Genomic DNA, 27744 nt, shown 5'->3' on the forward strand with positions numbered 1-27744 from the left:
CTGACCCAGGAGTATTAATTTAATTAACATAACCAAAACCCTAACAGGCACCTAATTTCTCTGGCACACGTTGAATGCTTGCTAAATCACCTCATCTCCTCCCTCTCCGCTTTGACCCTTTGACCTGTCCCGCCTCTTCCCCTGTTGTGTAGCCATCATCACAAGAGAAACTGTACAAAGTTATGATTGCTCACCGTCACCTCTTTCACCGTTCTTATCACCACATCACCTTCACTTTCATTGACCCAACTCTGGCTAAGATTGTAAACTACTCTTGATTCATAAGGGTCAGACTAAGGTGTTTAAAAAAAGAAATGAAAAGAAATGTCTGTATCATAATTTAAATATAAAAAAGTGCACTATTATAACTATTGCTTGTGATAAAGAACAATTATGATTGAAGTGATGGTAAAAAACAAACAAACAAGAGATCCACCTTATTGTTATGGCTACAATAATAAAAGCTAAATTCATGCGTGTGTCTATTTAGTTTCTGGCTTAAACTTCTGTTTGCTCATTTCATGTTGCTGTAAATTTTACCATGTAGCATTTCTGGAAAAACTAAATCTAAAGATTTTTTCATCCAGATGCAACATTTATATTGTTTGCTCAAATGTCAGATAATAACATGAACATACTGTATATTACATTTCATTGCACGCATGCACACATATACATGTTTTTTTTTTGCAAACTATAGTAAGTTAAATTATAGATTTGTTTGCTTCAAAGTCAAACTCATCATAAAATAGAATAGATAGTACAGTCTCCTCCATCCGTAATGCTACCGGAAGTGACGGATGCGGTTCGTGCTCGCCGCTGATGCTAGCTGCTGATGCTAGCTGCTGATGCTAGCCGCTGGTCCTAGCTGCTAATGCTAGCTGTCTCTCCCAGAAGGAAGACGACGCTAACACCGGCCGCTTGGTGGACCTTCAGATACAAACAACCTGTTTCCGCTGTCCTGACTGAAGATATTCTTCTTCCCGTAAGCAATAGGGCTACAAACACTATTCTTGCAGTGTAGCTGCGATGAAGACATAAATCTATTGTGACTTTAGCTAACTTCCCAATGGTCTACTCTGGATGCTCGGCTAGCCGCCATTAGCCACAGCTAGCGTTACATTTCTTACCTGCTGTTCTTGACATCCATGAGCCACCTCGTCATGATTGTGACATTACGTCTGTCAATTACATTTTCATGAATAGCGATAAAACTAATAAAATAGTAATTTAATTGGGTTTTTTTAAGCAGTGGTTTAACCTCGCGTTATTTTTTTACTGCGAGGCAGTGAGGATCTGATTGAGGTTTGAGCATTGGAATTAAAAGTCGTGACAAAATTCTACTTGTTTCTTTCAAGGTCTACAAATGATTAAAAAAAACAAAAAAAAACAAGATGATTTTATGCAGAGTTCTCTGTGACCCGTGCACAAGCTGCAACCATCAGCCATAACATTATGAATATCTGCTCGACTACCTGAGTATTTACAAGGACTGCAAAGTAAAAGGTGGAAAATCCCTTCTAATGGGAACACAGTCTTGAGACAGAGGCATCCAAACTGTTCCACGGAGGGGCCCAGACTCTCCAGGTCTCCTTCCCAGCAGCTGATCTCACTGATGAGCTCCTTCTCTCAAATTGAAGCAGGTGTTGATCGTTAAAATCACCTGCTTTAGTAACCGGCTGGAAGGAACACCTGCAGCGTCTCGGCCCTTCGCTGTCTTCAGATGAAACCCTGGATGAACAATGAACGTTGATTAACCGCCGTTGTTAAACTCATCATCTACGGCGGTTTCAGGTTATGCTGAGCCAGCTCACCAGAAAGCCTCTTCTACATGGAGATCAGGCAAAAGAGGCTGGAACCATTTCAGGCAGCGTGTTGTAAAATAAACACTGAAATAAAAACAGGGATTTACCCCCTATTATAAAAGCAAGGCACGCCTGAAACACGAGATTGTTCCCGATCTGTAGTCTCACACACACGTTTATAGACGACGGATGGAGCCTGGTCAGAAATATCAGTGTTAAGCCGTTTCATTGTCTGGCAGTTCTTTTATTTTATTTAAATAACCTAACAAAAGCTATTTGAGAATAGTCCATTATAATTGCAGAGATGCTCAGGGTGACTGCTGTAAACATATTTATTTATGTCGCTGGGGTATGCATGTTTAAAAAAAAAAAAAAAAGAAAGAAGGAAACGAACGTCGGGGCCAATTCGTCGTGGGTGCGGTCGGCCCTGTTGTGTGAGTGTTGGCACTGGAAGCAATCTCGGGGGGGGGGGGGGGGAAGATGTGTGTGTTCCGTTTTTAACACGCTTAAAGAGCAGACGGTGCCTCCGCGGGGGGGGGGGGGGGGGGGGGGGGGCAGTCCAGTGTGACAGTGGCTAAACCCCCAGGGCATTATTCACAGCCTATTTGCAGAGGAAAAATCAATTCTGTTTGTGGAGAGAGAGAAAAGCTGCTTCAATGACCATCCCCAGTCAGTGAGGGCTTTCCGTCATTAAAAAAATCTAAATAGATATTTGTAGTCGACGATAACTTTGAATTAATCACAGATTTAACCTGCGATGGGGACGATGGTTTGGAGCTTTCACACTTGGAGCTCTTCTTCTCTGTGGGTTGCCGGCTGACGAGTGAAACTTAATCTTTTTCCTTCTCTCACTCTTTTCCCCCGTCTCACCCTCCGTCCCTGTCGCCACACACAGGAACTATGGCGGAAGCCCGCCAGGCGGTGGCCTTCCAGTTCGGCGTCACCCCGGGGGGCCCCGGCGTGCAGCTCTCCCACCAGGCCTTCACTGAGATCTACCTCTCTGCTGTACGCTCCTGGAAGAAGCGCATCGTCCGATTCAAGGTATCCGCACGCCCGTGACGCTGAGCTAACCGCTACGGCGGAGCGTTTACATGCGCGGAGCGACTCGTCAGTCTTTCATCCGCTTGTAAATGGGAGAATGTCGTTTAAAAAGTGCCCCCCTCTCTCCCTCTCACATAAACAGAACAGTGTCCTAACAGGCGTGTGTCCCGCAAGTCCTTCCTCCTGGCTTTTCGTTGTGGTGGCGATCTTGGCTACGATGTACACTCGCTCCGACCCCTCCATGGGCCTCATCGCCAAGATCCAGGAGCACCTGCCGGTCGGGTAAACGCATGTCGCTGGTGTTAAAGTGTTAAAGGACCCTGTTCATAATGCCTGCCTTGAATGATCAATCACGAAAACACATTCTACAGACACCGCACGGCCGTCCTCTGACTGTGCTTTCTGCTGACCTTTGCACGCGTCCGTCTGTTCCTCAGCCAGTCCATGAGCACCCAGTGCCAGGCGCTGGTGTCGGCGGTGCTGTTCAGCACGATGCTGTGGCTTCTGCTCATCTTCACCATGCGCCTGTGCCTCAAGCAGCTCCTCTCCTACCACCGGTGGATATTTGAGCCGCACGGCAGGATGTCCAACACCACCAAAGTCTGGGTGGTCAGTGGGCTTTTCTACGTTTCATTCCCGTAAACCCCCCCCCCCCATCTCTCTGTACTGAAGTACACATTCGGCACAGCGTAAGCCCTTCACATTTGTTTTAAATGTTGCGCCTGTTTTTTTAGGAGTTTTTATTTTACTAAATAATGTTCATGCAGTTTTTCAGTTTCAAAAAATATATAGTTTACAGCACGTTTTTCCTTCTTTTGGACGCACTTAAAATCATCCTTTTCTCATTTTGAATATTTCACAACGTTTTGCAACACTGCTTCAAACCTAAAATAGACTAAAAGCATGTTTTCCCATCCATCGATCCGTCATTTCTTCTCTTTCATGTTTCGACGCCAGGCCCTGGTGCGGATCTTCTCTGGCAGAAAGCCTCAGCTCTACAGCTACCAGGGGTCGCTGCCCAACCTGCCTGTGCCGGCCATCAAGGACACAGTTATGAGGGTGAGGCGCCACATGAAGTAACAAGGTGCTGCTTATTTACCGCTAAGCTAATACATCGCTTAAATCTTTTACTTATTTTTGTATAAAAAAATTTAAAGTTGCTATTCGGGTAGAAAAACCTTTTCTGCCTTTCTGTTTTGCACATTTCCTTTGCTCAGTACTTGGCGTCGGTGCGGCCGCTGATGGACGACGCACACTTTGAACACACGACCGAACTTGCAGTGGAGTTTGAGCGCGGCCTCGGGAACCGCCTGCAGTGGTACCTGAAACTCAAAGCTGTTTTGGCCACTAACTACGTGAGTCGTCAAGCACAATGTCCATTTCATTATTAATCAGTGAAATGTCCAAAGCGAGGCCGTCCAAATGAAATGAATATGCTCGTTGCTTCCTCATGAAGGTGTTTGTTTGTTTTATTTCTTCAGGTCTCTGACTGGTGGGAGAAATATGTCTATCTCCGTGGACGCGGCCCAATTATGGTCAACAGTAACTATTACGGCATGGTATAAAACTCTGCATATCAATTTGATGGATGCTTTTAAACAAGGTGTTCAAAATTCATGTGAATAGTTTGTGTTTGTTTTGTCATGAAAACAGAAAAAATATGGGAAAAATCATCTGATAGTGCTGATTTAAAGAAAAACAAAAGCATTTGCATTAATAATCCATAAATAAAACTATATATATAAAGGTATTCATTCTAAAACATTGATTTTCCCAGAATTACTTGCGGATTTGTTTCTTTTTTTGGATGGTAACTCATGCTCCTCACTTCCTGTCTCTTGTTTCTGTCCAGGACTTCTTGTATGTGACGCCCACCCCCATCCAGGCAGCCAGGGCAGGCAACACCATTCATGCGTTCTTCCTTTACCGCTGTAAACTCAACAAAGAAGAGATCAAACCTGTGAGTTTGCTGCTCCGTACATGTAGAGTCATTAATTTCATCAGTGTTCTATTCCTTTGATGTCTGTGTGTCTCATCTGGTAGAGTACATTTATTCATCCGTTCATCCCCATCTCCCTCCTTTTGTGCTTCTTTCGGCTTCTCTTTTGCTTTCTTCGTCGTTTTGCTTGACTCTCCGTGTCCTCCGCTGCTCTCCTCTGTTTTTCCTCCCTTGCCTTTGCCTACGTTTCCCAGAGTCCCACACCAGCCACTGTAATTCCTCTGTATGCAGCTCAGTGTGGGAGGCCGCTCGACACCGCTCGCACTCCTGGATAGGAGACCGGTAAAGGTCGTAGACGTGCGTCGTGGCTGCGTGGCGTTTCACAGAGTGCCTTCTGCTCTCCTCGGGATTTTCAGAATAGGCCTTGATTTTTCTGCTCACACGTTTTGTTTGCTCATTTCGTATCTCTCTCCCCGTCTCTTGTACTTCTTATTTTAGTCGCCCTTTCTGCTTCTTCCATTTCTTTACACCGGTCCATCCCTTCTTTATCCTCCCCAGTGGTTGTTGAGGTCTGCAGTTCCTTGCTGCTCCTACCAATTTGAGCGGATGTTTGACACTTGTCGAATCCCTGGAACTCTAACAGGTAGTATTAGCGTTTCTTTTTTTTTACACAGCATTCCTAATCGGAGATTTAGAAGTCAAACCAATATAAATATTAACATTTTACAGGATACCATGAAGAACATTGATACACGCTGTCTCCCGTTTAGTAAATGTTCCTTTTTCATCACGTCTTTTCTCTTCCCTGATATGTGCAAAGACACTGTGCGACATTGGCAGGACAGTGACTATGTCGCAGTCTACCACAGGGGGCGCTACTTTCATCTGATGGCGTACCAGGCAGGCAAACTCTTATCCCCCAGAGAGATTGAATTCCAAATTCAGAGGATACTCGATGATCCCTCTCCTCCCTCCAAAGGCGAGGCCAATCTGGGGGCTCTTACCGCTGGAGACAGGTCGGTTTGACTAGCCCCCCCCTCCCCCCATTGTTGGCATCTCTTGTACGATACCGGCGCGCTCTCATCCTGAAATTTCTGCCGTTACTTCCTCTGAACGGTCTCCCAGAATTCCTTGGGCTGAAGCCAGGACGAAGTACTTCAGCAGTGGGGTCAACAAAGGGTCTCTGGACTGCATAGAGAAAGCCGCCTTCTTCGTGACTCTAGACGACGACGAGCAAGGCATCATAGGGGATGATCCAGCGGCGAGTTTGGATTCCTACGCCAAATCCTTGATGCACGGGAAATGTTACGACAGGTACGCGAAAACCGGCCGCTGTGTCACGAACAACTTGCGGAGCGGTTTCATAAGATGAAAGCGCGGTAAAGTAGAATTGTTGTCGTTCCACGCGGCCTTCATGTTGTTGTCACGCAGGTGGTTTGACAAGTCCTTCTCGGTCATTTACTACAAGAATGGAAAGAGTGGCATAAACGGCGAGCACTCGTGGGCCGACACGCCCGTCTTATCACACTTGTGGGAGGTAAGGAGCGCGCGCGCTGTTGCAGTCCGGTGCCGAGGAGACGGCGTCACGTTCCTGTTGTGTGTTCTAGTACACTTTGGCCATCGACTGTTTCCGGCTCGGCTACGATGCAGAAGGTCACTGCAAAGGAGAAGCGGATTCCTCCTTACCGCGACCACAGAAGCTGGACTGGGAAATCCCCCCTGAAGTTAGTGAAGCCGTTAACACACCGTTCACTCGTTAAGGCATCGGCCAATCACCCCCGAGATCATCATAGGTTCACGCCCCGGGGCGCGGGAGTTGCCGGAGCCTGTCCCAGCTTGCTATCGGCGAGAGGCTATAAGGTTTATCCGTCTCGCCGCTTGAACTCTTGGCCTGTGTCTGTCTCAGTGTGAGGACCAGATCTCCCGCTCTCTGTCTGTGGCCCAAGCCTTGGCCGACGACGTGGACTTGCACGTTATTCTCTTCCGAGACTTTGGCAAAGGAAGAATCAAGAAGTGTCGAGTCAGTCCGAACGCCTTCGTTCAGATGGCTCTTCAGTTGGCCTGCTTCAGGGTGAGCCTCCCTCTGACGTGGGGAAGAGAACGCACGCCGCCTGTTGAGTCTAGAATATGTCGACATTTGTACGCTGTCAATATAATCGGGGCTTTCGTTGTTTCAATCCAGGAGCAGAAGACGTTCTGTTTGACTTACGAGTCCTCCATGACTCGCCTGTTCAGGGAGGGCAGGACCGAGACTGTTCGTTCCTGCACCAGCGAGAGCTGCGCCTTTATCCGAGCGCTGGAGGGCGGCGATGTAAGACGAGCACTGTCGAGCGTTTTTGAGATTATTTCTGTTGCCAGATGGGGTTGATGGAAGATAAAATAACGCCTCATTGCAAATGTCACCTCTCATGCAGCTCATGCGTTTCTCCACTAGGCAGCAGAGGCGTGCAGGCGTTTGTTCCACGCGGCATCGGAAAAGCACCAGCATCTCTCCCGCGCGGCTATGACCGGCGCCGGCGTCGACAGACACCTCTTCTGCCTCTACGTGGTATCGCAATGCCTCGGAGTGGAATCGCCTTTCTTGCGAGAGGTTCATTTTCTGCCCGTCGTTCGTTCGTTTGTATCGCAGCAGAATCTTCGGGGAAAGCGGATTCAGTGTTTTCTCGCGGTTGTTCCAGGTGCTGTCTGAGCGCTGGCGCCTTTCCACCAGCCAGACTCCGTTCCAGCTGCTGGAGCTGTACGACATGGTCAACCACCTGGAATACCTCTCCTGTGGAGGAGGATTTGGGCCTGTCAGTGCCGCTCTCATTACATCAATGCACACCAGTCATTTCCCTTTTCAAGTCGGGGGGGGGACAAAGTGGAAACCACAAATAGATAAATGCATGTTAATTTAAAACACGTTCAGGTTTTATTTCCCAGTGGAACTTTTTATTGATTGTTTTCAGTTTAGATTTGCTGAAATGTTGCACCAATCTGTGCTCATCACTGCCAGAGTATATTTAAATAAAGTGGATTCTATGTTTTGATATCCATGAAACGTCCATTTGTCTAAATGTCTGCGTCTCTTTCAGGTGACCGACGACGGTTATGGGGTGTCGTACGCCCTTTTGGGAGATGCTGTGATTAATTTCCACATCTCGTGCAAACACTCCTGTGCACACACTGTGAGTTTATTGAAAGAAGTCACTTTATGTTGCGTAAGACACGTGAACAAAATGAACTGTGTAGATTTTAGATTTTGTTTTTGCACGCGGGACAATACATATTTGAAATTGCTTCAATTTAGAGGGACGAGAGAAAGAAAGCTGTGTTTCCATTCATCAGGATTTAGATTTAGATTTAATACGTCTGTACGTTTCAGAGACCTGTCTCAAACAAAAGAAAAAAGGCAGATGCAACTTATAATTCAAAACTCTTGCTCCACAAAATGTTTCTGAAGACTAACAACTTAATAATAAAATGATCAACAACATTATTGAGCGGCTGTCAATTGAGATCACAAACTATTGTGGATCTTATGCGTCACCATGTGTCATGTTTGCGTTCCCTACAGACATTTACAATCCCATTTCTTCCTTCTCTGCTGTAGGACGCCCATACGTTTGGTGCCCATATACGAAAAGCCCTACGTGACCTGATGCAGCTGCTGAGCCCCGACCCAAAAAAGCCCAGCAAGACGGAAGCGAGTCGGCCAGAAGTCAAGAAAGACTTGTAGTTGTTTACTCTGGAGAAAAGAGGATCCAGGCAACGTTAGAAGGCGGATCTTTTTGGATCATTCATTGGGAGCATTTTAGAGTCAGTGAGATTGAGAAGCTAATGGAATGCGATTGATTTGGTTTGCATATATATATATATATATATTTGTGGATGTATATATTTATATTAGCTGTGTGGAAGGTGTGTGAGAAGAAAATAGTCGATAGACTAACAAATCAAGAAGTGTAACTCACTCACGGTGCAGCGAATTCGTTTAGCTTGAACAGTCAAACCACAGAAAACCCGAAGTGATAAAATCATTGACATGGTTTTGATTATTCCAAAAAGAGTCGGTGTATCATTTTCTAACACTGCAGGTAGTAACTTTAAACACAATATGTTTTGACACCATAAAATATGACACACATTTTATGCCATTACTTATTTATTTATTTTTGCTGTTTATATGTAAAAAAAAAAACTCCTATTGGAAGTCTGGGATACTTCCAGAGTCGGACGCATTAGTAGGGACAGAAAACCTGCAGCTGTGGAGGTGGTTTCAGTTTCTACCATCCGACATTGAAGCGATCTTACAATCGTCTGTGACTCCTCTGTATTTACTGTTTTTGTTTAAATGTGCTTTCTATAGAAATGAGTGACTGCAGTGTTGTCCTGAGACGCACGATGTTTCTACACACAGTGAAATGACAGGGTTTTTGTTGCGCTCAGACGTTGCTGTTCGCCTGGCCTTGTATCCAGTGCCAGCCGTTTCCTTTTCGAACCTATTCAGAATGTACATACGTGTAATGAAGGCCAGATTTCGTCCAGCGGTCAGTAAGCGTTTCACTCTTACTGGGATAAAGACTAATTTAAGCAAATGCACTTAATTCACTGCCATTTATGATGCTGTTGTATGGATTGTTGTCATCATTGTCTAACAAGCCCAGTATTAATGAAGCAGTGCTGCAGGTCCGTAAGTAGAGCGACGTTTGTTGGTCAAAGCTTTCTGCTTCCACCGTTCTCTTATTCTACGCAGATTATTGACTTGTTTTCACTGCAGATGATTTAAGTTTATTTTGACTGTATTGATCTTGTCAGGCTTTCTTAATGCATTGTTATAAGCAACATAAAGGGAAGTGGAAAAACATTTCTTGGTGTGTGTTTTGCTTTCAAGCAGAACTCGTACTGGATCATGCAACCTGCTCATATATATAAACTTTATTACAGGCTCTAGACCCAATAGTAAAAACATACAACACAAAAACACAATGCACATAATGTACAAAAAGCAAATTATTGCAACAGAACCAGAGATAATGCATGACTTTATTGTTTATTCCCCCCCAAAAAATTATTTGGCAAAACTCAAAGCCTGAATTACCCAGAATGCAACATTAGTATATTTATGCGTTTAAGCAGCTCGTCTGAAGCCATAAAAGGCTAAATGCATCCTATTTCTAAATCCACAGCAATCAATAATCATGAAAAATCAAAGCAGATGAAACTTTGAAGATGGCAAGAAAAATGTCAAACTCAACATCCTAAGAGATGATTCATATCTATTTGCAAAGATTATGATGTTTTGTATGCACATGCCATACAGATGATCAGGAGTAATTGAAATGTATAGTTTTGCACTCCAGAAGATTCCACGGTCATATTTCGTCACCTTCTAGCAGAGATTGCTTTTCTTTTTTTCTTTTTTGTGGAAAGTCTTCCCATCGGGTTGAGTTATCCACTGGATGTTGATCATCTCAGATTTTGCTTGGATCTATCAAAGAAAGAGGCCAAATATTTGATGAAAATAACAACTTCATTCAAATTACAGTGTGTGATATTTATAGTGGCCCACAGATACTGAAAGTGTACAACCCCCCGACCTATCGGTGGAATATTGCGTCGACAAGAAAAACACTTACTTGGGCCAAAATGGATTCAGTCAAAGCAGCGTCACTGAAATTCAACTCTGAATTTGACTTGAATTCCATCTTCACAAAGTGATGCACAAATACTGCATCAAATTGAGTCGGATACAATGTTTTTGGTTAGATCCATCATGCTAAGGATGATATGAAGGGAATTAATTCCCCTCTTAAACAAAACAAAACAAAAGTTATTTTACATACCATGATAGCAGGTGAAAATATTTTGTTGTCTGCATTCACCGGTCGTCATCTTGTTGCCAACGGGGTGATACAAGGCACAATTATAAACAAGTTCCTCATTGATTGGCCAGTCTCTGAAGGAGCTTCTAGTCCCGTCTGACCATTCCCAATCGTCTGTGAACAAACCAATCCAAACTGCAGACTGTTTTGCAGGCATTGATTCATTAAGTACTTGCTGCAAAGCTTGATTTTCAGTGTCACTCATCACACTGACTAAGTCGATATAATTCTGTCGACAGTAGGCTTGGGCTTCCCTCCAAGTCTCCTCCACAGGAATGACTTGCATCCCACCGGGTTCCTCCCCTGTGAATATTGAAACATGTTTACATTTATTCCCAGAGTCATCCTCAATAATACTCCCATAATGCAACGTCATACAAGGAATAAGACTGACTAATTGAACTAGGTGCCTGATCGGATTGTTATTTTTTTACAGTGAAGGCCACACAACTTTAAGGTCAGTGTTTGTGGAGTCTTGCATTGCATGTCTCCACTTGGAGAATAATATCAAAAATGAAACCTTCAAAAAAATGCAATGTCCCAACGTTTTGTGCACCACAAATCAATTTACTGAGGTCTTCAACGGAAACCGCCGGAGACTGTCTCCCAATCTCCTGCCCGGCGGCATGATGATGGGGAGACTCTGGGAAGTTGTTTTGCTCAGTTAACAAATAATAATCAGGCACAAGTCCCCCGTGAACTTCAATGTCTCATTTTTACACTTAATTAAGAAATGTAATAATCACGCTCACCATCCTGACAAACAAAGGGAAGTTTTTCTTGGCACATTTTACTCAGCCATTTCCCATCAAGCCTCATGCTTCCACATTTGTGTGAGGGACTGGTATTCCAGTTAGTGTATCCAGCTGTTCCACGACTGATTGGATTTCCTCCCACAGACCACATCCAGGTCTGAGATTCTTTCCCAAAGTTTACCAGACCAATCCACATCCGATTTTGTTGGGGAGCAGTTGCTTTCTGAATTGCAATCATATCATCATGGCTGCCAATGAATGCAAGGTCTTGGTAGTGTCTTCTGCAATACTTCTGGGCTTCTATCCATGTCGCATGTTGCTCTACCACAGTGTACATTTGAAATTCTGAACACCAGGTGCCGCAACCTGCAGAGGAACATCAAGCATGGATAATATGAAACATACATTTCATTTAAAAACAAGTTATAATATTCTGTGTTTAATGGTGCATTCATACCGTGTAGATCTTTCACATTGTTGCTATTAAAAGTTTACTATTTTGAACTTCTTCCATTTAGACTTCACACAATCAATCCTAAAATTGCCACTCGGAGTCAGCAGTTTTTTCATCCTGGAAACAGCAGCTCCTGCTGATTGGCTAATTAAAACCTATTCTCACTGAGCTATTTTAATGTTCTATCACCTTTGATTAATTCTAATACTGGTATTTCTACTATACAGGAGCTACTCAAATGATGGCTAGTATTAGTAGTGTAAATTTTACTGGGCCACATACAAAGTGTGTAACCTGTAAACCCTAACGATACTGGTTTTATTACTTACTGAAGATAAGCAACAAAATAAATACATTGTTGAGAAATGTGATTATTATCATTTCATTGTTTTTCACTTACCTGATGCTAGCAGCAAAGTCAGCAGATGGAACGTGTGCTTGTAAGAAATAAATCAATGAATGTCGTCAGATGTGACATTAATCAAATAGATATGATCTTTCACAGGAAAAAAAATCTAAAATGTACTATTTACCATATTAAAATATTACCCTTCTAATCCAGTTTGCAGGACATCCTCAGTACGTGTTCATGCTTTTTGAAGTAAGTGAAATAATAATAATTAAAATAATAATAATAATGAATATTATTATTATTATTATTATTTTGAGAACATTTTAGTGTTTAAGAAGGAGTAGTTAATGTGACAAATCATTTAAGTGTTTTCACAACAACCAAATTCAAATGTTTTGTTTCTTACTCCTCAAATGTGATAATTTGTGGATTTGAAATATCATTATTTCAATCCGAATATCATTTGGGGATTGAACAATAGTTTTAAGGAAAAAACACAGATATGATCTCAACAAGAACTTATCGGGGGGGGGAAACGTTTTCTTACTATTTTATAAATTGCATGATTAACACTGAGAATAGCACGCAGCAGAGCAAATACCTCGGCTAAGACCAAACAATCCTACAGGCGTTGTTCGCATCGGCCTGGACTGCATCCCACATGAAAAAGCATTCCTGGATCCAGACCAAAGGATCCGGATCCACAGTCTATCTGAGTTCTGTCTCTGCCCATGCCAGACCCTTCACTAAAAAAATTAAATATATACTTTTGAGTAATAAAAAGTAGTTTGCAGATTCATCAATTAAAATAATATTTTTTCACACATACTGAAACTGCTATCTGTTGCCATTATTATCCTCCAATGACCGCCCCCCCCCCCCCCCCCCCACACACACACACACACACAAAGAAATTCTCGTCATCTTGTTTATTGTATGTTGAGGTAATGAATACTATATTAATAGCTCTACATATTAATTCTTACCTTATCCATAGATGATTCTTCTTGATGGCTTTATACCCTTCATCACGTCGTTCCTCTCTGTCATCACTCTTTATATATGTCCTGTTTTGGCCGTTCCCCTAGACTAGAGCCTGAAAGGAAATTCATATGTTTGCATATGACATTCACAAGGGCGTGCATGAACTTCACAATGTCGTTAAGAATCTGGAATTGTCTTTACAGTATTTTTTACATACATTTCTTTTTGCCAGATCGATTGGTATTGAGCTCCTTCATGTTCAGTCCATTGTTTTTCTGGTCTTTGCCGACTGATCTCTATCTTTGAAGGAACCGCAAAACCATTTCAACAACAACAATGAGATTGGGATATTGACTTAAAATCGACTTAGAAGTGTGACTGACATCTGCTGTTGTGTGTTTTGTGAAATGCAATTGATTTTTTTCCCCTCTAGTTTTTTTTTATAATCACATTTGGAGTTTTTTTAAGTAATCCTACCAGTGATTTTACATTGCTTATTCAGACGTGCTGTGCTTTGGATCTCTTTGTCTCTTTGGAAGAAGTTGTCATGTTTCTGCCTTGTTATTCTCGCTCATCTGTCTCTTTTGCCACCTGTCCCTTTGTCTCCTCTTTCAGCTGTGAGGTCAGCAACAAACCCTTCACTCACGATCCTTCCTGCCAGGCCTCAGCTTATGCTCTCAAAAGCGTCCAATAATCCACACACACACACACACCCCCCCCCCCCCCCCCGCCCCTACCACCGACACGTTTCAGTTCAATTCACATTTCTGTGACCCCAGAGGACCCCTAAATATAAAGCTTTATCTCCCCTCTAGTTGTCACCCCTCTTTTTTTTTTACTCTCAGTGTCCAGCCTGCTCTTTAGCTGTTCAGGTAGGTTGCTTTCACTTTCCTCTACACATTTATTCTGTTGTGGGTTCCAGACTGGGACATTTTCAATTTTAATGAATTCCATTGAATTCATTAATTTGAGAGCTGTAAAAAAAACTTTGCTTGAATAAGTTTGTTTAAAGAATCTATAATAGATATTTATTGTTGCAGCAATGTAATAATAATTCCTCAAAGTGATTAACCCATAGAGAATTATCACCAAATTTACCGCAGTCTTTCTGCCCTTTTTAGCTATTTGTTTTGGTTTCCCATTTCTAACTATGTTTTTATTCACTCTCGCTGCTCTCACAGCAGGAAGTTGTTTTTGAGTAAAACCAATAAGAATATAAACCCTGTTTACTCACCACCGATTGACAGATATACGTAAATGTTGTATCTGACATTAAAGTCTGATCAAAGTTCTCTTTATAGCTTCTTTCTCCAGTGCACTGGGGCCACAGAAATATATATGATATTAAATTAAAGATGATTGACTTATTTTTACCAACCCAAAACTTCAAATATAAATAATCCGTAATACCTTTTCACATGTTATGAATAGAAAATTTTTAAAAGGCTGGAATGTCCACTAAAATCCATTGGGCTGATCTTAAACTAAACCTAACGCCATAAATAAATTCAGATGCTGGACCCACCAGTGGGTTGGTGGGTGTTAATAAAGATGTACTGTCTCCCTGACATTTTGGCCCCTCATGACGAGTTATTCTTGGTACACTTGACCTCTCTGACTGCCTTTGAGCCTGTTGGTCGGTTTTGCCAGAAACATTCAACAGCGAAACGATGTGACGAATTCCTCTCCCAATCCCTCATCTGCTCTTGTCTGCTTGAGTCCGCGCTTGTTCAGATTCCCGCTCTGATGCTTTCAGATCTTTGACTGTGCAGGGATCTGAGAGACTTTTGGGGGGAGGGGCGGGGGGTATCTGCGCTTGATCTGCCACAATAATACACTCAAAGTCAGACAGTCTGGGAGGCCCAGTTATCTGAACTAAATATATTGTTTTAGAATGTCGTCCAATGCAATTCCCTCTGATTGGGCTACATTGGAATGCATCAACTGCTGCAGCCGTGCAAAAATATTTACGGGGCTTCATGCAATTTTATAATTCCCCACACGAAATGTTGTTAATAGCTGCCAGCCGACCCCCCCCCCCCCAATAATCTCTCCATCCAGCATTCTCTCATGTAAATGAAATTAATCAAGATGGATTTTCGCTCTGATACCTTCCTCCTATCCTGGGTAACATGACACTGCTCTGGGGTCAGCCTCTTCTATTCCTAGATCATTAGCTACAAATGGCCTTCCCCTTAATCTTATTCTTTGAATGACAGTACTGACCTGTGCTGAATGTGAAATGTAGATCCAGTGGCTGTCAGGATGAAGAAGCCTTTTGGCATTCAAATATAAGTGTGTGCGTGCGCGGCTTGTGTTTATGTGTGTGTTTGTGTTGATGACAGGATTTTGATATTTGTTTTTCTCTATAGTGCCACCATGTCTGATTTGGACGATCATCGGTGAGTTGAGCCATTCCTGAAACTGATTTATTCCCACTTCTATAGCCATAATAGAGAAGGTTTGTGGTGCAGCTGATGAATATGTTCTCTTCCTTTTTGTATTTAGAGGACATCAGGAGGGTAAGCGCAACCATATGTCATTAACAGAATAAAACAGCCAGTCTAATTGTTTTCCTAAATCAATGGTCTTTGCTCCTCCAGAAGAAGATGAAGAGCAGGGAGAGGAAGGTGAGGCTGTTCTGCTCTAATGTATTGATTTTATTCACCTTTCCTGGCACATTGTGATTTGAGTAACTGAGGCAACCAGTCTGGAAGCAATCCCCACAGGATAACCTTCAGAATGGAAATATTGATTTACATAATGTAATCCATCCAGCGTTTTGCTTGCAGCTCTGAACCACCGGAAAAGAAAGAAAACTTTTTTTTGCATATTCACAATCAGTAGGATGGTAAAACACGTCAGCTAGTTTACATAAATTCAAAATGAACAGGAGAAAGTTAAGATTGAATTACCTTTGAGCACATTATAAAGCAATGGATTATAGACTGTATATATATATACACACACACACACTACACAGGTCATGAACTGTTCATTTTCCCGTGTATTAAGACTTAATTAAAATATTTTCTATGTCAATTAAAAATGTACTTATATATCTAATTGTCACTTTAAAAAAAAAATTTACTGATCACTTTCTCATTGCTGATTTTGCTCTCAAGAAGAACGACCCAAATACAAGTAAGACTACATCAAAAAATATTTCCAGATATTCAGTTAAATAAATAATATGACAAAATCTTGTTTGATATTTTCAAATCTTTTTTTTTACAGGCCGATGGTCTCACAGCTTGCTGCCCCAAAAATCCCTGAGGGGGAGAGGGTCGACTTTGACGTATGTTTGTTATTAGTGGAAAACATTACATGATTACAGCACTGAAATCAGCATTAAATAATCTGGATCTGTGTAACCACCGGCTGTCAGGACATCCACAGAAAACGGATGGAGAAAGATCTTCTGGAGCTTCAGACTCTGATCGATGTCCACTTTGAGCAGAGGAAGAAAGAGGAGGAAGAGCTGATTGGACTCAAGGATAGGATTGTAAATGCCTTTCCTATACTACCACTTTATCAGCCTGATAGGGAGATCCTCTAATTATTCAGAATAATAGCGATTAAACAGCCCTGCGTTGAAGACCAGCTGGCTTTCTGCTGCAGGAGAACCGTCGGGCAGAGAGAGCTGAGCAGCAGCGTGTGAGGGCTGAAAAAGAGCGGGACCGACAGACACGTATTGCGGTATTTAGCGCGTTACATTTGTTACTTCATCTGCAAATGTCTATAATCTGTTACAAAGACTAAAAGAGCATTTAAACTCGAGGGTACTAATTTGCAAACGATTACAGGTGGAGAGACAGAGGAAGGAGGATGAGGAGGCCAAGAAGAGGGCTGACGATGAGGCCAAGAAGAAGAAAGTGCTCTCCAATATGGGGGCTCATTTTGGAGGTTTCCTGGCCAAAGTCAGTAATGGCGCATCCAGAAAGTCTAGTTTCTGGACGCCTTATCTTTCCCCCTGAAGGTTCTTGTGTTTTATCCTGAGTTGTATTTGTTTCCTGCAGGTAGAGCAGCGACGAGGCAAAAGGCAAACTGCGAGGGAAATCAAGAAGAAGACTCTGGCAGAGAGACGTAAACCGCTGGCTATTGAGAGTCTGAGAGAGGAAGCGCTGAGGTCAGTTCAAAGGTCATTTAAAGGGGATTTTATTGTTGGCCAGTCGATTTGAGCTCAATTTGTTGAGCGTTTGATAAATCTGTTGTAAATACCGTGTCAGACTCGTGGCATTTAGCCTATTGCTGGCTGCTTACGTTTTGTCCTGTTCTAGAGAGCGAGCCAAGGAGATATGGGAATGCATCCACGAGTTGGAGTCAGAGAAATTTGACTTAACTGAGGAGATGAAGAGGCAGAAGTACGAGGTAAATCATTTAGCTGAAAGGAAATGCAATGGTATGTTTTTTTAAAAGGTTGATTTGTGATGCCAGGATCTGTTTTTTCAGATTAAAGTCCTCCTGAACAGAATCCAACATGCCCAGAAATTGTGAGTCAACCTGCTTTGAGCTACTTTGCATCTCTGTTTTTTGTCGACAGTGCAAACACAGACCATAGAAACGTCACATATAGACAGGAAACACCGAACTTACAGCTCTGAAACATTCACAATAAGAGGGTGCACATATCTAGAATATGAAGAAAGACAGAAATTACCCAAATAATTTATGCACATGAGGCATTTTTGTGCAGATGCTTGCTCAATAATGGACTTCACCATGATTTTCCTGTGTCAATGCAGCAAGAAGGTCCACGGTAAAGGCAAAGTCGGAGGACGTTGGAAGTAAAGAAGATAATTCACCAATTCCAGGACAAGATTGTAGAAATTGTGCTGCATTCATCACTTCAGCAAAGAAACCTCGATGTGTTTTGTGTGCCGTTTATTGAAATAGAGTACGGTACAATACACTTTCAATTGCATCTGTTATTATTCAAATGCATGTGTACATAAAGAAATTATATTTTACATCAATGCAATTCAATTTGGAAATTTAATCTGAAGACTACTTTGAGAAATTCAAACTTTACACAACCAGCTCGCGAGTTAACCCTTTCACGAGGAAGTCTCGACTGGACATAACACCATTTACTTCTTCTGTGGTACAAAAACGGCATGGGAGCCGTCACTCTTGCCCTCGTGGCACGGCTCAAATTCAGCGTCGAGAGCAATGCTCGTCGCTTTCGCTGCAAAGGCTGCTTCCTGCTCTTTGCTCAGATCCAAAATGTACCTGAGGAACACAGCGATACTCAACGTCAGTTACTCAACAGCATATAGGAACTCTGTCTCCATGGCAACAATGCCTGCCACTATAAAAATGTCCTCACTTGGCCAACTCCACGATGAGCACAGCGTCTGGAGCGGCGACCTGCTTCATCTTTGGGCCCAACTGGTTCACGCAGCTTCACAGCAACGACAAAAGAAGTATGGAAAAAGCAGAGAAATAACATTTTGGTCTGCACTCATCACCAATGTCTTGCTGTTGAGGTGACAATGGAATGTAGTTTTAGTACACATATTTAGGAAAGTATCTGCTTACTCCATATAAGTAACATTATGTAATTAAAAGCTCTCACCTGGCAGAGAAGTAAATGGCGTCGAAAAGATGGGAGTACTTCTGTTTTTCTGGCAACTTGTGAAGTGAATCCATCGGCAGGAAGGTGACAGAGATTCCGTTCAGATCCATTAAATCTGAAGAGGAAAGAAAAGAAAAGAAAAACCCACTGAGTTTCAGTCCCCGTTGGGTTTTCACGTGCGCTAAACATGGCAGCGGGCTTCAGAGCGGCGGGAAGTTATCATCGGAAGCGAGAGGCCCGCTGGCGTTAATGGCGCTTTACCATCAACGGTGACGGATTTACGGTCGGTCTGCTGGAACGGCTCCTCTGCTTCTGTATTTGACTGAGAAGTCGCCGGGTAGCGTCGTCTGCCGGACAGAGACTGGAAAGACGCTTGGACATTTGAAATGGAGATATCCTGAGCTGTCTGTGGAACGTGAGGAAAAGGAAGCGATGACATACAAGATATATATTATATATGTTTAATGGGTGTTGCTACTGTATATTTCACATTGAGGTGTTGCCCATTCTGTGTCTTCAGCAGGCTCTTGTCATCAGTTTCAATGCCAAAAGCGAGGTAAGGACTGGACACGATGTCCCCCCAGTATCCCCAGAAAGCCACTTTGTCTTCTTTCTGTGCACAAACACAAAGACGAGTTCCGTCTCGTTGTTGCCGTATTCCATAAAAAGAAAAAGAAAAAGAAAGAACAACTTGGCAGGAAAGCAGAACCACTAACCTGATTGAACACTCTTGAAGAGAGTAAAGTCGGATTGGCTATTTGGTAGACGCCTTCCCTCATTTCGAAAGCCAATCCCCGCTCCCGCCATCGTACATATTGTTGTTTGCTGATGACACCACTCTGTCATTGAGAGTAAGTATAAAACCAACGCCACACACGGTCTAAGCATGTTTAGAGTTCAATCTAGATTACAAATGTGCATCGGATATTCCGGTACCCCCTTCTCATGCAGTTTCATCATAAGGTCCCAGTCGAAACAGCCCGTCTTGGAGTTATACCGCGTCCCAAGGTGCTGCCTGACCCGATAATCCCAGGCTTTGGACATTACGATGGGTGATGAAGACTGAGGCTGGATCCACGACTTGAATATCCTGGCCAGCTCATCTCGCTCCTTGAACTGAAAATACGAGTCTAATGACTTCTACCGAGCTCACAGCGCACGAGCAAAGCCTTTATGCGGCGCACAGCGTGTCCGGTTTGACTGAGCAGCTAAACGTAGTCATGCGACGGGGTTCCAAATGTACCTTGAGAAGAGTTGTGTTCAGACAAGCGTGTGCGGGCGTGTCCCGTTCTTCGGTCACCGACAGAGACAGCTGTGACGCCGCGTGTCTCAGCGTCTCTTCTGTTTGACTTTGGATTTCACTGTTTCCAAACACCTCCAGGAAAACCTCTGCTTTCCCTGAAAATGGAAATCGTGACAAAAGATCCCAAATGTTTCGCTTTCTTTATTCGCGATTCCGATTTTGCAAATTTTACAAAATCCGATAGGCACCGTTATGTCCGGTGATTTCCAGGGGCGTCAGTGCCAGGTAGAGGAGCAGCAGCTGTCTCGCCGTCACCTCCATGCTGCTTTCGACCAGCCACACCTAAAGCACGGCAAAGGATGGGAATGCTTTCAGCACAGTGAGCCAGTTTACTGTCCGTGGTCACGCAGCGGTTTATGACTCACGTGGAGCCTCTCTTCTTTCTGCAAACCAGCGATGGTCTTGAAAATGTGCCGTGGATCCACACTGCCAACCAGCAAAACGTTGACGTCCCCTTTTAGTCTCACAGGACCTGAGCAAAGCGAGAAACAGCGTAAACTACTTCCACCGCATAACAGGACAAACAAGAATTTAGCTTCTGCCTTTAAATGGTAATAAAAAAAAGGGAAATATCGCTTCTTTTTTTGTATACAGGTTCCAAGGTGAGGTGAAAATGCACAATGCACAGATACGGCATTTTAGCATCAGCCTTGTCACTCATAACACAAGATGTGCAACAATAACATACCATAAAGCACTCGATTACAACACAACATCCTAAATCTAAACGTACAATTATATAAACATGATTTAAAAAGAAAAAAAAGTGCACCAAGTGTCAAAAAAGAGAAAGTACTCACGCATAATGCTAGTTATTTAATTTAATCCCATTACATGTAGATGTTGGCCTACGTTTATGTGATGGTGCATTCAAGGAACATTGACCGGTTACAGTTTAGTTGTAGTTGGTCGAGGTAAAGCCAATGTCACCTCTTTTATTCAGCCTCTTGATAAATATAATCATGCATTACACTTTATAAACACATAGAGCGGTAGACACATACAGAATATAAACAAAATAGAAATATGTGAAGTACAATAAATGTACTTTGCTGCTTTCAGTGCACTGATACAGCGCGTGCGTGACGCACCAGGAGGGTCTCGGCTCTCACCCATGCTGAGCAGGTTGCGCGCAGGACTGAGGCCCCACCAGCTAACGTGGCCGAGGCCCTCAGAGAGTCTCCCGGCGCTCATCCTGCAACCGAGGCCGGAAGAAGAAGCTTGTTCTGACAGTTTCAACTTGTTTCAGGTCGTTTTGATGATTTCAGTCTGAAAACTGCATCGCTGCTAATGTACCCGCCGGAAACTCACCTTCTGTCCCGTATCGTGACAGAGCGCGTCTCTGTCTGTGTGCGTGTTCTGTTGCTAGGCAACCGCTTCAAATTGGAGAGCTTTGGCGTCACGGTAACAGATCAACACTGAACTGATCGATTTTTATAGTGGAATTACTGTCATATCAATTTTCTGCCACTCTGACTCCCGGGGGGGGGGGGGGGGGGGGTATTATTTAATTAGAATTTACACTATAATAAATAGTACTATATTATTTTGCTTTAAATTGTTATTTTGCAAAATGCAGAGAATGTAAGTAATAAATTATTTAGTAGTAACATTCAATACTACAAAGATGTCGAGCAAGTTCCAAGTACCTGTTTATATCTTTATATACTCACATCTAGAGAAGTACAAAAACTCTACCACGTGTTTTTATTGTCAACTACCATTTCAGAAAACAGAGTGAAAGTAGGACACTTTTTTTAAACGTCAAAACTCAATACCTCCATGCAAGAACCTAAAAAAATAAATAAAACACATTTACCAGTAACTACTTTCCAAGTATGCCGTACAAAACAGTCATCGTGAAGGTAAATGGGCTTTAAAAACAGCAAAACATGACAAGATGTCCGGACGTCTCTAACACACACACAAAACGGAATACAGAACATTTAAACTGAAAAGAAAAAACACAACAGGACCAACAATACAATACAATACATATATTATTGTGTATAATACGTGTGAGGTAGCCCAATAAGGTGCGAGTCTAACGGGGCTTCGCTTTGAGGGCGGCGTCGACCTCTTCCTCCGTCATCAGAGTGTGCCACTGGGCTACCGGACGTCTGGGATTGGCCAGCATTTCCGACCAATGGCGCAGTCCAACTCCCGTAGCGCCGTAACCCATGAAGGTCTTCCCAATGGGGTCGTTGCTCCCGAGTTTATCGTAGTCAAACACGGTGATCACAACCTGCACTTTCTGAAAGGAAAAAAAAAAACTAAAACAAATGAGGGGGAAGCGCCACCGAAACGTCCGCATCCTCGTTTCTGTTGCCCGCCAAAGCGATAATAGAAACGGAGACTACCTGAATCTGCTCAAAGGGAACATCGAAACTGAAGCTCTCGTTGAAGTAAGGATTGAGCGTGTTCTTCTTGACCGTCGTCTTCTTCTTCTTAATCCTCTTCCCATTTTGCTGAAGCACAATCTTCACGTAAGGATCTAGGGAGCGTGAAACGGTTTATATGAATGAGTTTGGTAGGGCTGTTTTTACTATGCGAGGATGAACAGCCCAACATCGCAACGACCGATAATGAATTACACCGAGAGGCCTCGTTTACCCGATAAGCCCCCGACATCCATTTTCTTCAGGTTCTTTGCCTCCATGATGTTCACGGTCAGTTTTCCGGCAGTGGGGACGTACCGTAAAGAAATGCAGACATCACCCAGTCTCTCTTGCTGAAAAGAAAAACCAACCGTCACACCCCTCGCCCACACGAGACGCGTTTCCCGTCGGTGCAGAGCGCCGTACCTCCTCTTTCTCGCCGCTCTCCAGGTCTCTCCACTGTTGCATCGGCTGGCCCAAATCAACGCTGTTCATGGGAATCTTGATCTCGCCGATCGTGTCGTGTTTGGAGAAACGGTCAAAGTCAAAAACCTGCAGAACCAAAGTCTTTCCACCCAACTCCGCATATGGGATCTGGAAGGAGACGTTATTTCCATGTTAGGATGTAGAATATGTAATGGAAGGAGGGGGGGGGGGGTACATTTTTTACATGACGAAGACATGAAGATGAGAGAACGAACAGAACCAGGAATTGGGCCTCGAGTACCTTGAAGATAAACGTCTCGTTGAAAACGGGGCATAGGTTCTTGCGCTGTACTTTGGTCTCGTACTTCTTCTTCTTGTCCGGCAACAGGAAGACTTTGACGTAGGGGTCGGACGTCCCCCCCATGTCCATGGCGGCCAGGTCCTGAGCCTGAAGGATGCCCACTATAAGCTTCAGAGGAGAGGGAAGCGTCAGCGGGGGGGGGGGGCAAAACATCCATCAAGTAAATTTGGGCTGATTGGTTGGTTTCCGGCCTTTATTCTATCCAATAATCGGAACCCTCGGTGGCCGAACGTCATCCGCTCTGTAATACTGTGCGAAAACTGAAGCCCGATTTCCCCTCAGAAACATCGGAGACAAGATGAGTCGGTTCCGACGCAGCAGATACGCGCCTGCAGTATTTTAATATGCAACGATGTGTATCTACACAACAGAGAACACATAAATAGTACAAAAACACGATTCTGTATGATTTACATACCTTTTGGCTGCGGTGTCGGGTGGGGGGGAAGGGGGCGAGGGGAGGGCTATTCCTTTCAAAGGGAGCCCCCACCCATATAAAGACGTCTCATCTTGTCCCCCCCTCTCTGCGGCCCAGTTAACCCTTCCGGCGCCGGCGCCTTCCTCTTCCCCGTCACCGGTCGGAGCCGCGTCTCCCTCCGCCGGAGGATCTTTCTGAAGTGAGACATCGCGCCGTCGTTGAAAACGCTCGCCGCCCGATGCGCCAGCACCGTGTCCGGGTGATGCCGCTCGACGAAGAGCTGCACGTCCCCCCACCTGGCGCACATGTCTTTGATCAGGGCGCTGGGGACGTCCTCCCGTCCCTCCTCCTCTCGAGAGGACATCTCCTCCGCCAGATTCTCCCGCTGCTCGCGCTGCAGGTGCGCCAGCTCCTCGCCGGTCAGCTCGGCCGAGTGGCCCTCCAGCAGCTCCTCCACGTCCTGGCGCCGGACCTCCAGCCCCATCGCCGCCCCCGTGGACACGATGTCGTCGATGAGGGCGGCGTCCCCGGCGCCCGTCTCCGAGTCGGCCGCGCGGTCGGGCCAAAGCGCCCCCCACGCCGAGCTCAGCGTCCCGGGCGCCACTTGGCTCCAAGCGGCGTCGATCAGGCCGACGCCGCTCAGGATGCTGAAGCGGTCGTTCCAGAAGTCCCCGAGCGGCAGCGCGGCGTCGCCGGTCGCCTGGAAACACTTCCGGAAGAGCGCTCTGGTGTAGAGCGTCCGGAAATTCAACACGAGCCGCCGGCGCGCCGGCCGCAGCAAACGCGCCGCGTCGGGGGGGAGGAACCGGACCGTGATGAAGGCCGTGTCGTCGGCCAGCTCGTCCTCCAGGCCCGGCGGGTGGGCGGGGCCGTCGTCCACCACCAGGAGGCATTTCGCCGGCAGGCTCCTCTCCCTCAGGTAGCGCCTGACGTGGGGCGCGAACGCCTCGTGCAGCCACTCGATGAAGAACTGCCGGGTGAGGCGAGCGCGGCCGTTCGCCCGCCACATGACGGGCAGCTTGCTCTTCATCACGTTGTTCCTCTTGAAGACCCCCGGGTTGTCCGAGTGGTGGACGAGCAGGGGCTTCACCTTGCAGCCGCCGCTGGCGTTCCCGCACAGCAGAAGCGTGAGCCGGTCCTTCGTCGGCCGGTGCCCGACCAGAGTCTTCTCCTCCTCCTCCTCGGCGATGGACGTCCCGCCGGGCATCCGCTTCCAGTACAAGCCCGTCTCGTCACAGCTGAACACCTGCTCGGGGAGAAAACCTTCCGCCTTTATGTAGTCCCTGAACCCGTGCGCGTACCTCTCCGCCGCGTCCCCCTCGCAGCAGGCGCTTGCGCGGTTGATGCCGCTCCTGTGCTTGAACTTGTGGAACCAGCCCCTGCTGGCTTTGAAGGTAAACGCACGCGCCGCGTCGCCGTCGGCGCTCGTGCCCGGCGCCTCCTTGGCGAGGTCGCGGTAAATCTGCAGCGCCTTCTCGCACATGATGCCTTCGCCGAGGCCGTCCCCGGCCAGCTCGTTGTCCTTCACGTAGGTGAGCAGCAGCTTCTCCATGTCCTCGATGATCTGCGGCCTTTGTTTGCTGATCATCGTCACTCCTTTGGCGACATTAGCCGCTTTGATCACGCCTCTGTTCTTCAGAATAGTCGAAACGGTCGACTTGGCCATGCCGTAGTGCGTCGCAAGATCCGAGACACGGACGCCATTTTCATGCTTGGCGATTATTTCCTTCTTTAGTTCGATCGTGGTTCTTACTAATATCCTCTTTTTTTTCCCAGCCGACTTGCTGCCGCCTTTCTTCGGATCCATGGCGAGGAGCTCAAGAGGATAAATGCGGGGGAAACCCGCACACGAAGCGAAATATTGAGTCTTTCTCCCGGTCGACTCAAACCGAACCCACTCGGCTCGACTCGTCTGCTCGAACACCGGAAGTCTGTCTTCTTCGTCTTCTTTTTGGTGTTTACCGGCGGCTGGCCACCTCTGCGAAGAGGCATTAGCGCCCCCTGCTGGTCAGGGGTGTGAATCAGGCTCCTTTCCTCAACTCCCTTACCAGATTGTATGGCTTAAATAAATTATGAAGGTAAAAAAATAAAACTCAGAAAAACTGTTTGGCTTGTGAGGCATTTTAAACTTCTATTTTTGGGTTGAATGCCGAGTTGTTCGATTAACTGAGTCGTTTGACAACCGAGGTTTCCACTGTAATGAATAATAATATCACACAAGACATACCTGGGCATCTGTGAAGTTGTAGTCCAACATGTACTCCAGTTTACCCAATTTTTCCTGTTCCTTCTCCTCCTCTGCCCCGTCCTTCTTCACCTCCCCCTCCTGTGAATGAAAAATATGGACCCAGTTGATGCTTATCAATGTTGGTTCCAAAGATTTCCATGAGTAGACTCTCACTTAGCAAGCATCTTTATTCTGGGATCAGCGCCCTGATTCGGTTCGTGAGGCAGACACCATCTCTATGTTCAAGAAAAGACTAAATACTTTACTTTTTAACGAAGCTTATAGTTAATCCATATGCTGTCATGAATTGAATTGAATCAAGAAGATATATGCCTGATTACATTTACACAATCAATACTTCATACCTTCTCTCCAGTCTCTCTTTCACCTTCTTTCTCTTGCCGTCGTCGGCCTGCCTTTCTTTCTCTGACTTTCTTCGGCTTTTTCTTCTTCGCAAAGCATTTTTTAAAAACACAGAAGACGCAGCACGCCACCAGAACCAGCGTTAGAACAACGATAGCTCCTATGGCCCACGTGGGAACTGTGAAATAAGAAGAGGGGAGTTCACGCATCAGTATCAGGAAGAATGGGACCATGTCCTGTGTAATGTCCCGAGACAAAAACACAAAAAAAATACGACAAAACAAACTAATACATTTCAGAGTCTCATCAGATTCCAAATAATAATAATAATAATAATAGCAACATGTGTAATGCACAATGTAATTTAAATAATACATCACATTTGGTGATTCTTATTCCTGATGATTGGATGCTTTTACTTTAAAGCCTGTTCTTTCAAACTCTTGTTTATCTGCAGACAGTTTGCTGAGCCTCGACGTGTTTTGTCAGCAACACCCTTCACCACAATCTGATAATGACAGACTCCCAGCTGGGAGTGTCCCTGAAGTGCAGCTAATCATTAAGGGCCCTGCGTGACACATCTTAACTGCACTCCTTAACTGAATGGAAAACCAGTCTGTCGCACTTTATCCGCTTCCAGGTTTTTCTGGAAGCGGAAGCATGAGCACAGAAGATAGTAAAGTAAAAGTATATAAAAACCCATTAAAATGAGATAGTATCCTTTTTTCTTTTTTCTTTTAAAGGGGCCTACTTGACAGATGATCCAGTTCGTTCATGAACTTCTCCTTCATGTGTTTGTAGTCATGGCCAGGGTGATGCTCTGAATGGGAGGGCTCATGATGTTCTGTATGGGAGTGCTCATGATGACCCGGCTCCGTTGCTTCCTCTGGTTCTGGTTCTGGTTCTGCTTCCGATCGCTCCGCAGTCCTCCGGACCCGGACCCCGGCACCGGTCAACCTCATTACAGCTGTCAAAAAGATCAGAACGTTCATGGACTGCGGTTCGGTGCAGGAGTGCAGCACATCCAGCCAGATGCCCTGCATGGCTGACCCTAATCCCTGCAATGCTCTCATCTGCCCGCCCCATCACTCATGTTTTCATCGCGTCACAGCCCCATTTTTCTCTACTCGGTGTCACCGCACGTAACTGGACTTAACTCTGACGCTACAATGTTAATCCAACATCCCAGATCCTTAAAAGCTTTAAAAAAAGTCAGGTCTCCTCCCGCCTTGGGAGTTTAAAACACAAAACAGTTTATTAAGGTATTTCCAAGTGAATCCAGTGTATTGAGGGTATCTATGATATTTGCAATGTCTATTCATATTTATCCATGTACTAGTTAATATTAATATTTCCAGATTATAATTGACTTGACAAATATGATGGGAATTAGAAGTGTGTCGAATGCAGGTATCACTTTCCTAAGGATTCTGAATAGAATGTTTTAGTCATGTTTATAAGTAAACCTTTAAATCATCCTCTCACACACTGTCTAC

At 44.7% G+C, this 27744-nt stretch overlaps 5 protein-coding genes across 6 annotated transcripts; 2 read left to right on the forward strand and 3 right to left on the reverse strand.

Moving 5' to 3' along the window:
* Positions 1-2705: 2705 nt before the first annotated feature.
* On the forward strand, positions 2706-9611 carry LOC137909972 (carnitine O-palmitoyltransferase 1, liver isoform-like). Its single transcript, XM_068754401.1, has 18 exons — positions 2706-2846; positions 2989-3128; positions 3284-3455; positions 3804-3905; positions 4064-4201; positions 4328-4405; positions 4699-4817; positions 5355-5428; positions 5606-5801; positions 5911-6099; positions 6217-6322; positions 6393-6509; positions 6692-6856; positions 6968-7110; positions 7237-7375; positions 7464-7577; positions 7860-7952; positions 8378-9611. Exons 1-18 carry the CDS (start codon positions 2706-2708, stop codon positions 8501-8503), a joined length of 2352 nt encoding a protein of 783 aa, XP_068610502.1. The 3' UTR covers positions 8504-9611.
* A 991-nt stretch (positions 9612-10602) lies between these two features.
* LOC137910430 (snaclec coagulation factor IX-binding protein subunit A-like) lies at positions 10603-11741 on the reverse strand. Its single transcript, XM_068754867.1, has 3 exons — positions 11586-11741; positions 11402-11405; positions 10603-10952 (listed from the first exon to the last, which is right to left on the reverse strand). Exons 1-3 carry the CDS (start codon positions 11739-11741, stop codon positions 10603-10605), a joined length of 510 nt encoding a protein of 169 aa, XP_068610968.1.
* A 2287-nt stretch (positions 11742-14028) lies between these two features.
* On the forward strand, positions 14029-18106 carry LOC137910293 (troponin T, slow skeletal muscle-like). Of its 2 annotated transcripts, none has more exons than XM_068754736.1 (13): positions 14029-14066; positions 15567-15596; positions 15703-15716; positions 15798-15824; positions 16320-16338; positions 16432-16492; positions 16583-16699; positions 16816-16893; positions 17001-17114; positions 17214-17323; positions 17475-17565; positions 17647-17687; positions 17940-18106. In XM_068754736.1, the coding sequence occupies exons 2-13, from the start codon at positions 15574-15576 to the stop codon at positions 17983-17985; spliced, it is 741 nt and encodes a 246-aa protein (XP_068610837.1). In that variant the 5' UTR covers positions 14029-14066; positions 15567-15573; the 3' UTR covers positions 17986-18106. The 2 variants fall into 2 exon arrangements, with proteins under 2 accessions (XP_068610837.1, XP_068610838.1); XM_068754737.1 differs by having other exon boundaries at positions 14034-14066; positions 16323-16338.
* A 129-nt stretch (positions 18107-18235) lies between these two features.
* On the reverse strand, positions 18236-21269 carry LOC137910292 (dynein axonemal assembly factor 3-like). The gene is made up of 11 exons (XM_068754735.1): positions 21188-21269; positions 20441-20547; positions 20264-20357; positions 20016-20170; positions 19709-19888; positions 19489-19611; positions 19263-19385; positions 19034-19178; positions 18773-18887; positions 18524-18598; positions 18236-18426 (listed from the first exon to the last, which is right to left on the reverse strand). Exons 1-11 carry the CDS (start codon positions 21267-21269, stop codon positions 18285-18287), a joined length of 1341 nt encoding a protein of 446 aa, XP_068610836.1. The 3' UTR covers positions 18236-18284.
* Positions 21270-21773: 504 nt separating this feature from the next.
* Positions 21774-27210, reverse strand: LOC137909861 (synaptotagmin-1-like). Its single transcript, XM_068754292.1, has 8 exons — positions 27000-27210; positions 26251-26426; positions 25886-25984; positions 23181-23348; positions 22880-23047; positions 22689-22806; positions 22436-22569; positions 21774-22329 (listed from the first exon to the last, which is right to left on the reverse strand). The coding sequence occupies exons 1-8, from the start codon at positions 27208-27210 to the stop codon at positions 22120-22122; spliced, it is 1284 nt and encodes a 427-aa protein (XP_068610393.1). The 3' UTR covers positions 21774-22119.
* Positions 27211-27744: the final 534 nt, after the last annotated feature.

This window comes from Brachionichthys hirsutus, chromosome 21, assembly GCF_040956055.1.
Source record: "Brachionichthys hirsutus isolate HB-005 chromosome 21, CSIRO-AGI_Bhir_v1, whole genome shotgun sequence".
Taxonomy (NCBI): domain Eukaryota; kingdom Metazoa; phylum Chordata; class Actinopteri; order Lophiiformes; family Brachionichthyidae; genus Brachionichthys; species Brachionichthys hirsutus.

Coding starts and splice junctions, on each gene's coding strand:
- LOC137909972 (XM_068754401.1), top strand. CDS start 2,706: ATGGCGGAAGCCCGCCAGGCGGTGGCCTTCCAGTTCGGCGTCACCCCG. Junction 3,906..4,063: donor TCAAGGACACAGTTATGAGG/GTGAGGCGCCAC, acceptor TCCTTTGCTCAG/TACTTGGCGTCGGTGCGGCC. Junction 4,818..5,354: donor ATCAAACCTGTGAGTTTGCT/GCTCCGTACATG, acceptor GTGGTTGTTGAG/GTCTGCAGTTCCTTGCTGCT.
- LOC137910430 (XM_068754867.1), bottom strand. CDS start 11,741: ATGTACACTGTGGTAGAGCAACATGCGACATGGATAGAAGCCCAGAAG.
- LOC137910293 (XM_068754736.1), top strand. CDS start 15,574: ATGTCTGATTTGGACGATCATCG. Junction 17,324..17,474: donor CTGAGAGAGGAAGCGCTGAG/GTCAGTTCAAAG, acceptor GTCCTGTTCTAG/AGAGCGAGCCAAGGAGATAT. Junction 17,688..17,939: donor ATCCAACATGCCCAGAAATT/GTGAGTCAACCT, acceptor GTGTCAATGCAG/CAAGAAGGTCCACGGTAAAG.
- LOC137910292 (XM_068754735.1), bottom strand. CDS start 21,269: ATGAGCGCCGGGAGACTCTCTGAGGGCCTCGGCCACGTTAGCTGGTGG. Junction 20,171..20,263: donor GGAAATCACCGGACATAACG/GTGCCTATCGGA, acceptor TTCCATTTTCAG/GGAAAGCAGAGGTTTTCCTG. Junction 19,612..19,708: donor TGAAACTGCATGAGAAGGGG/GTACCGGAATAT, acceptor TCTCAATGACAG/AGTGGTGTCATCAGCAAACA.
- LOC137909861 (XM_068754292.1), bottom strand. CDS start 27,210: ATGAGGTTGACCGGTGCCGGGGTCCGGGTCCGGAGGACTGCGGAGCGA. Junction 22,807..22,879: donor AGAGCGGCGAGAAAGAGGAG/GTACGGCGCTCT, acceptor TTTTCTTTTCAG/CAAGAGAGACTGGGTGATGT. Junction 22,570..22,688: donor GGATGTCGGGGGCTTATCGG/GTAAACGAGGCC, acceptor CACGCTCCCTAG/ATCCTTACGTGAAGATTGTG.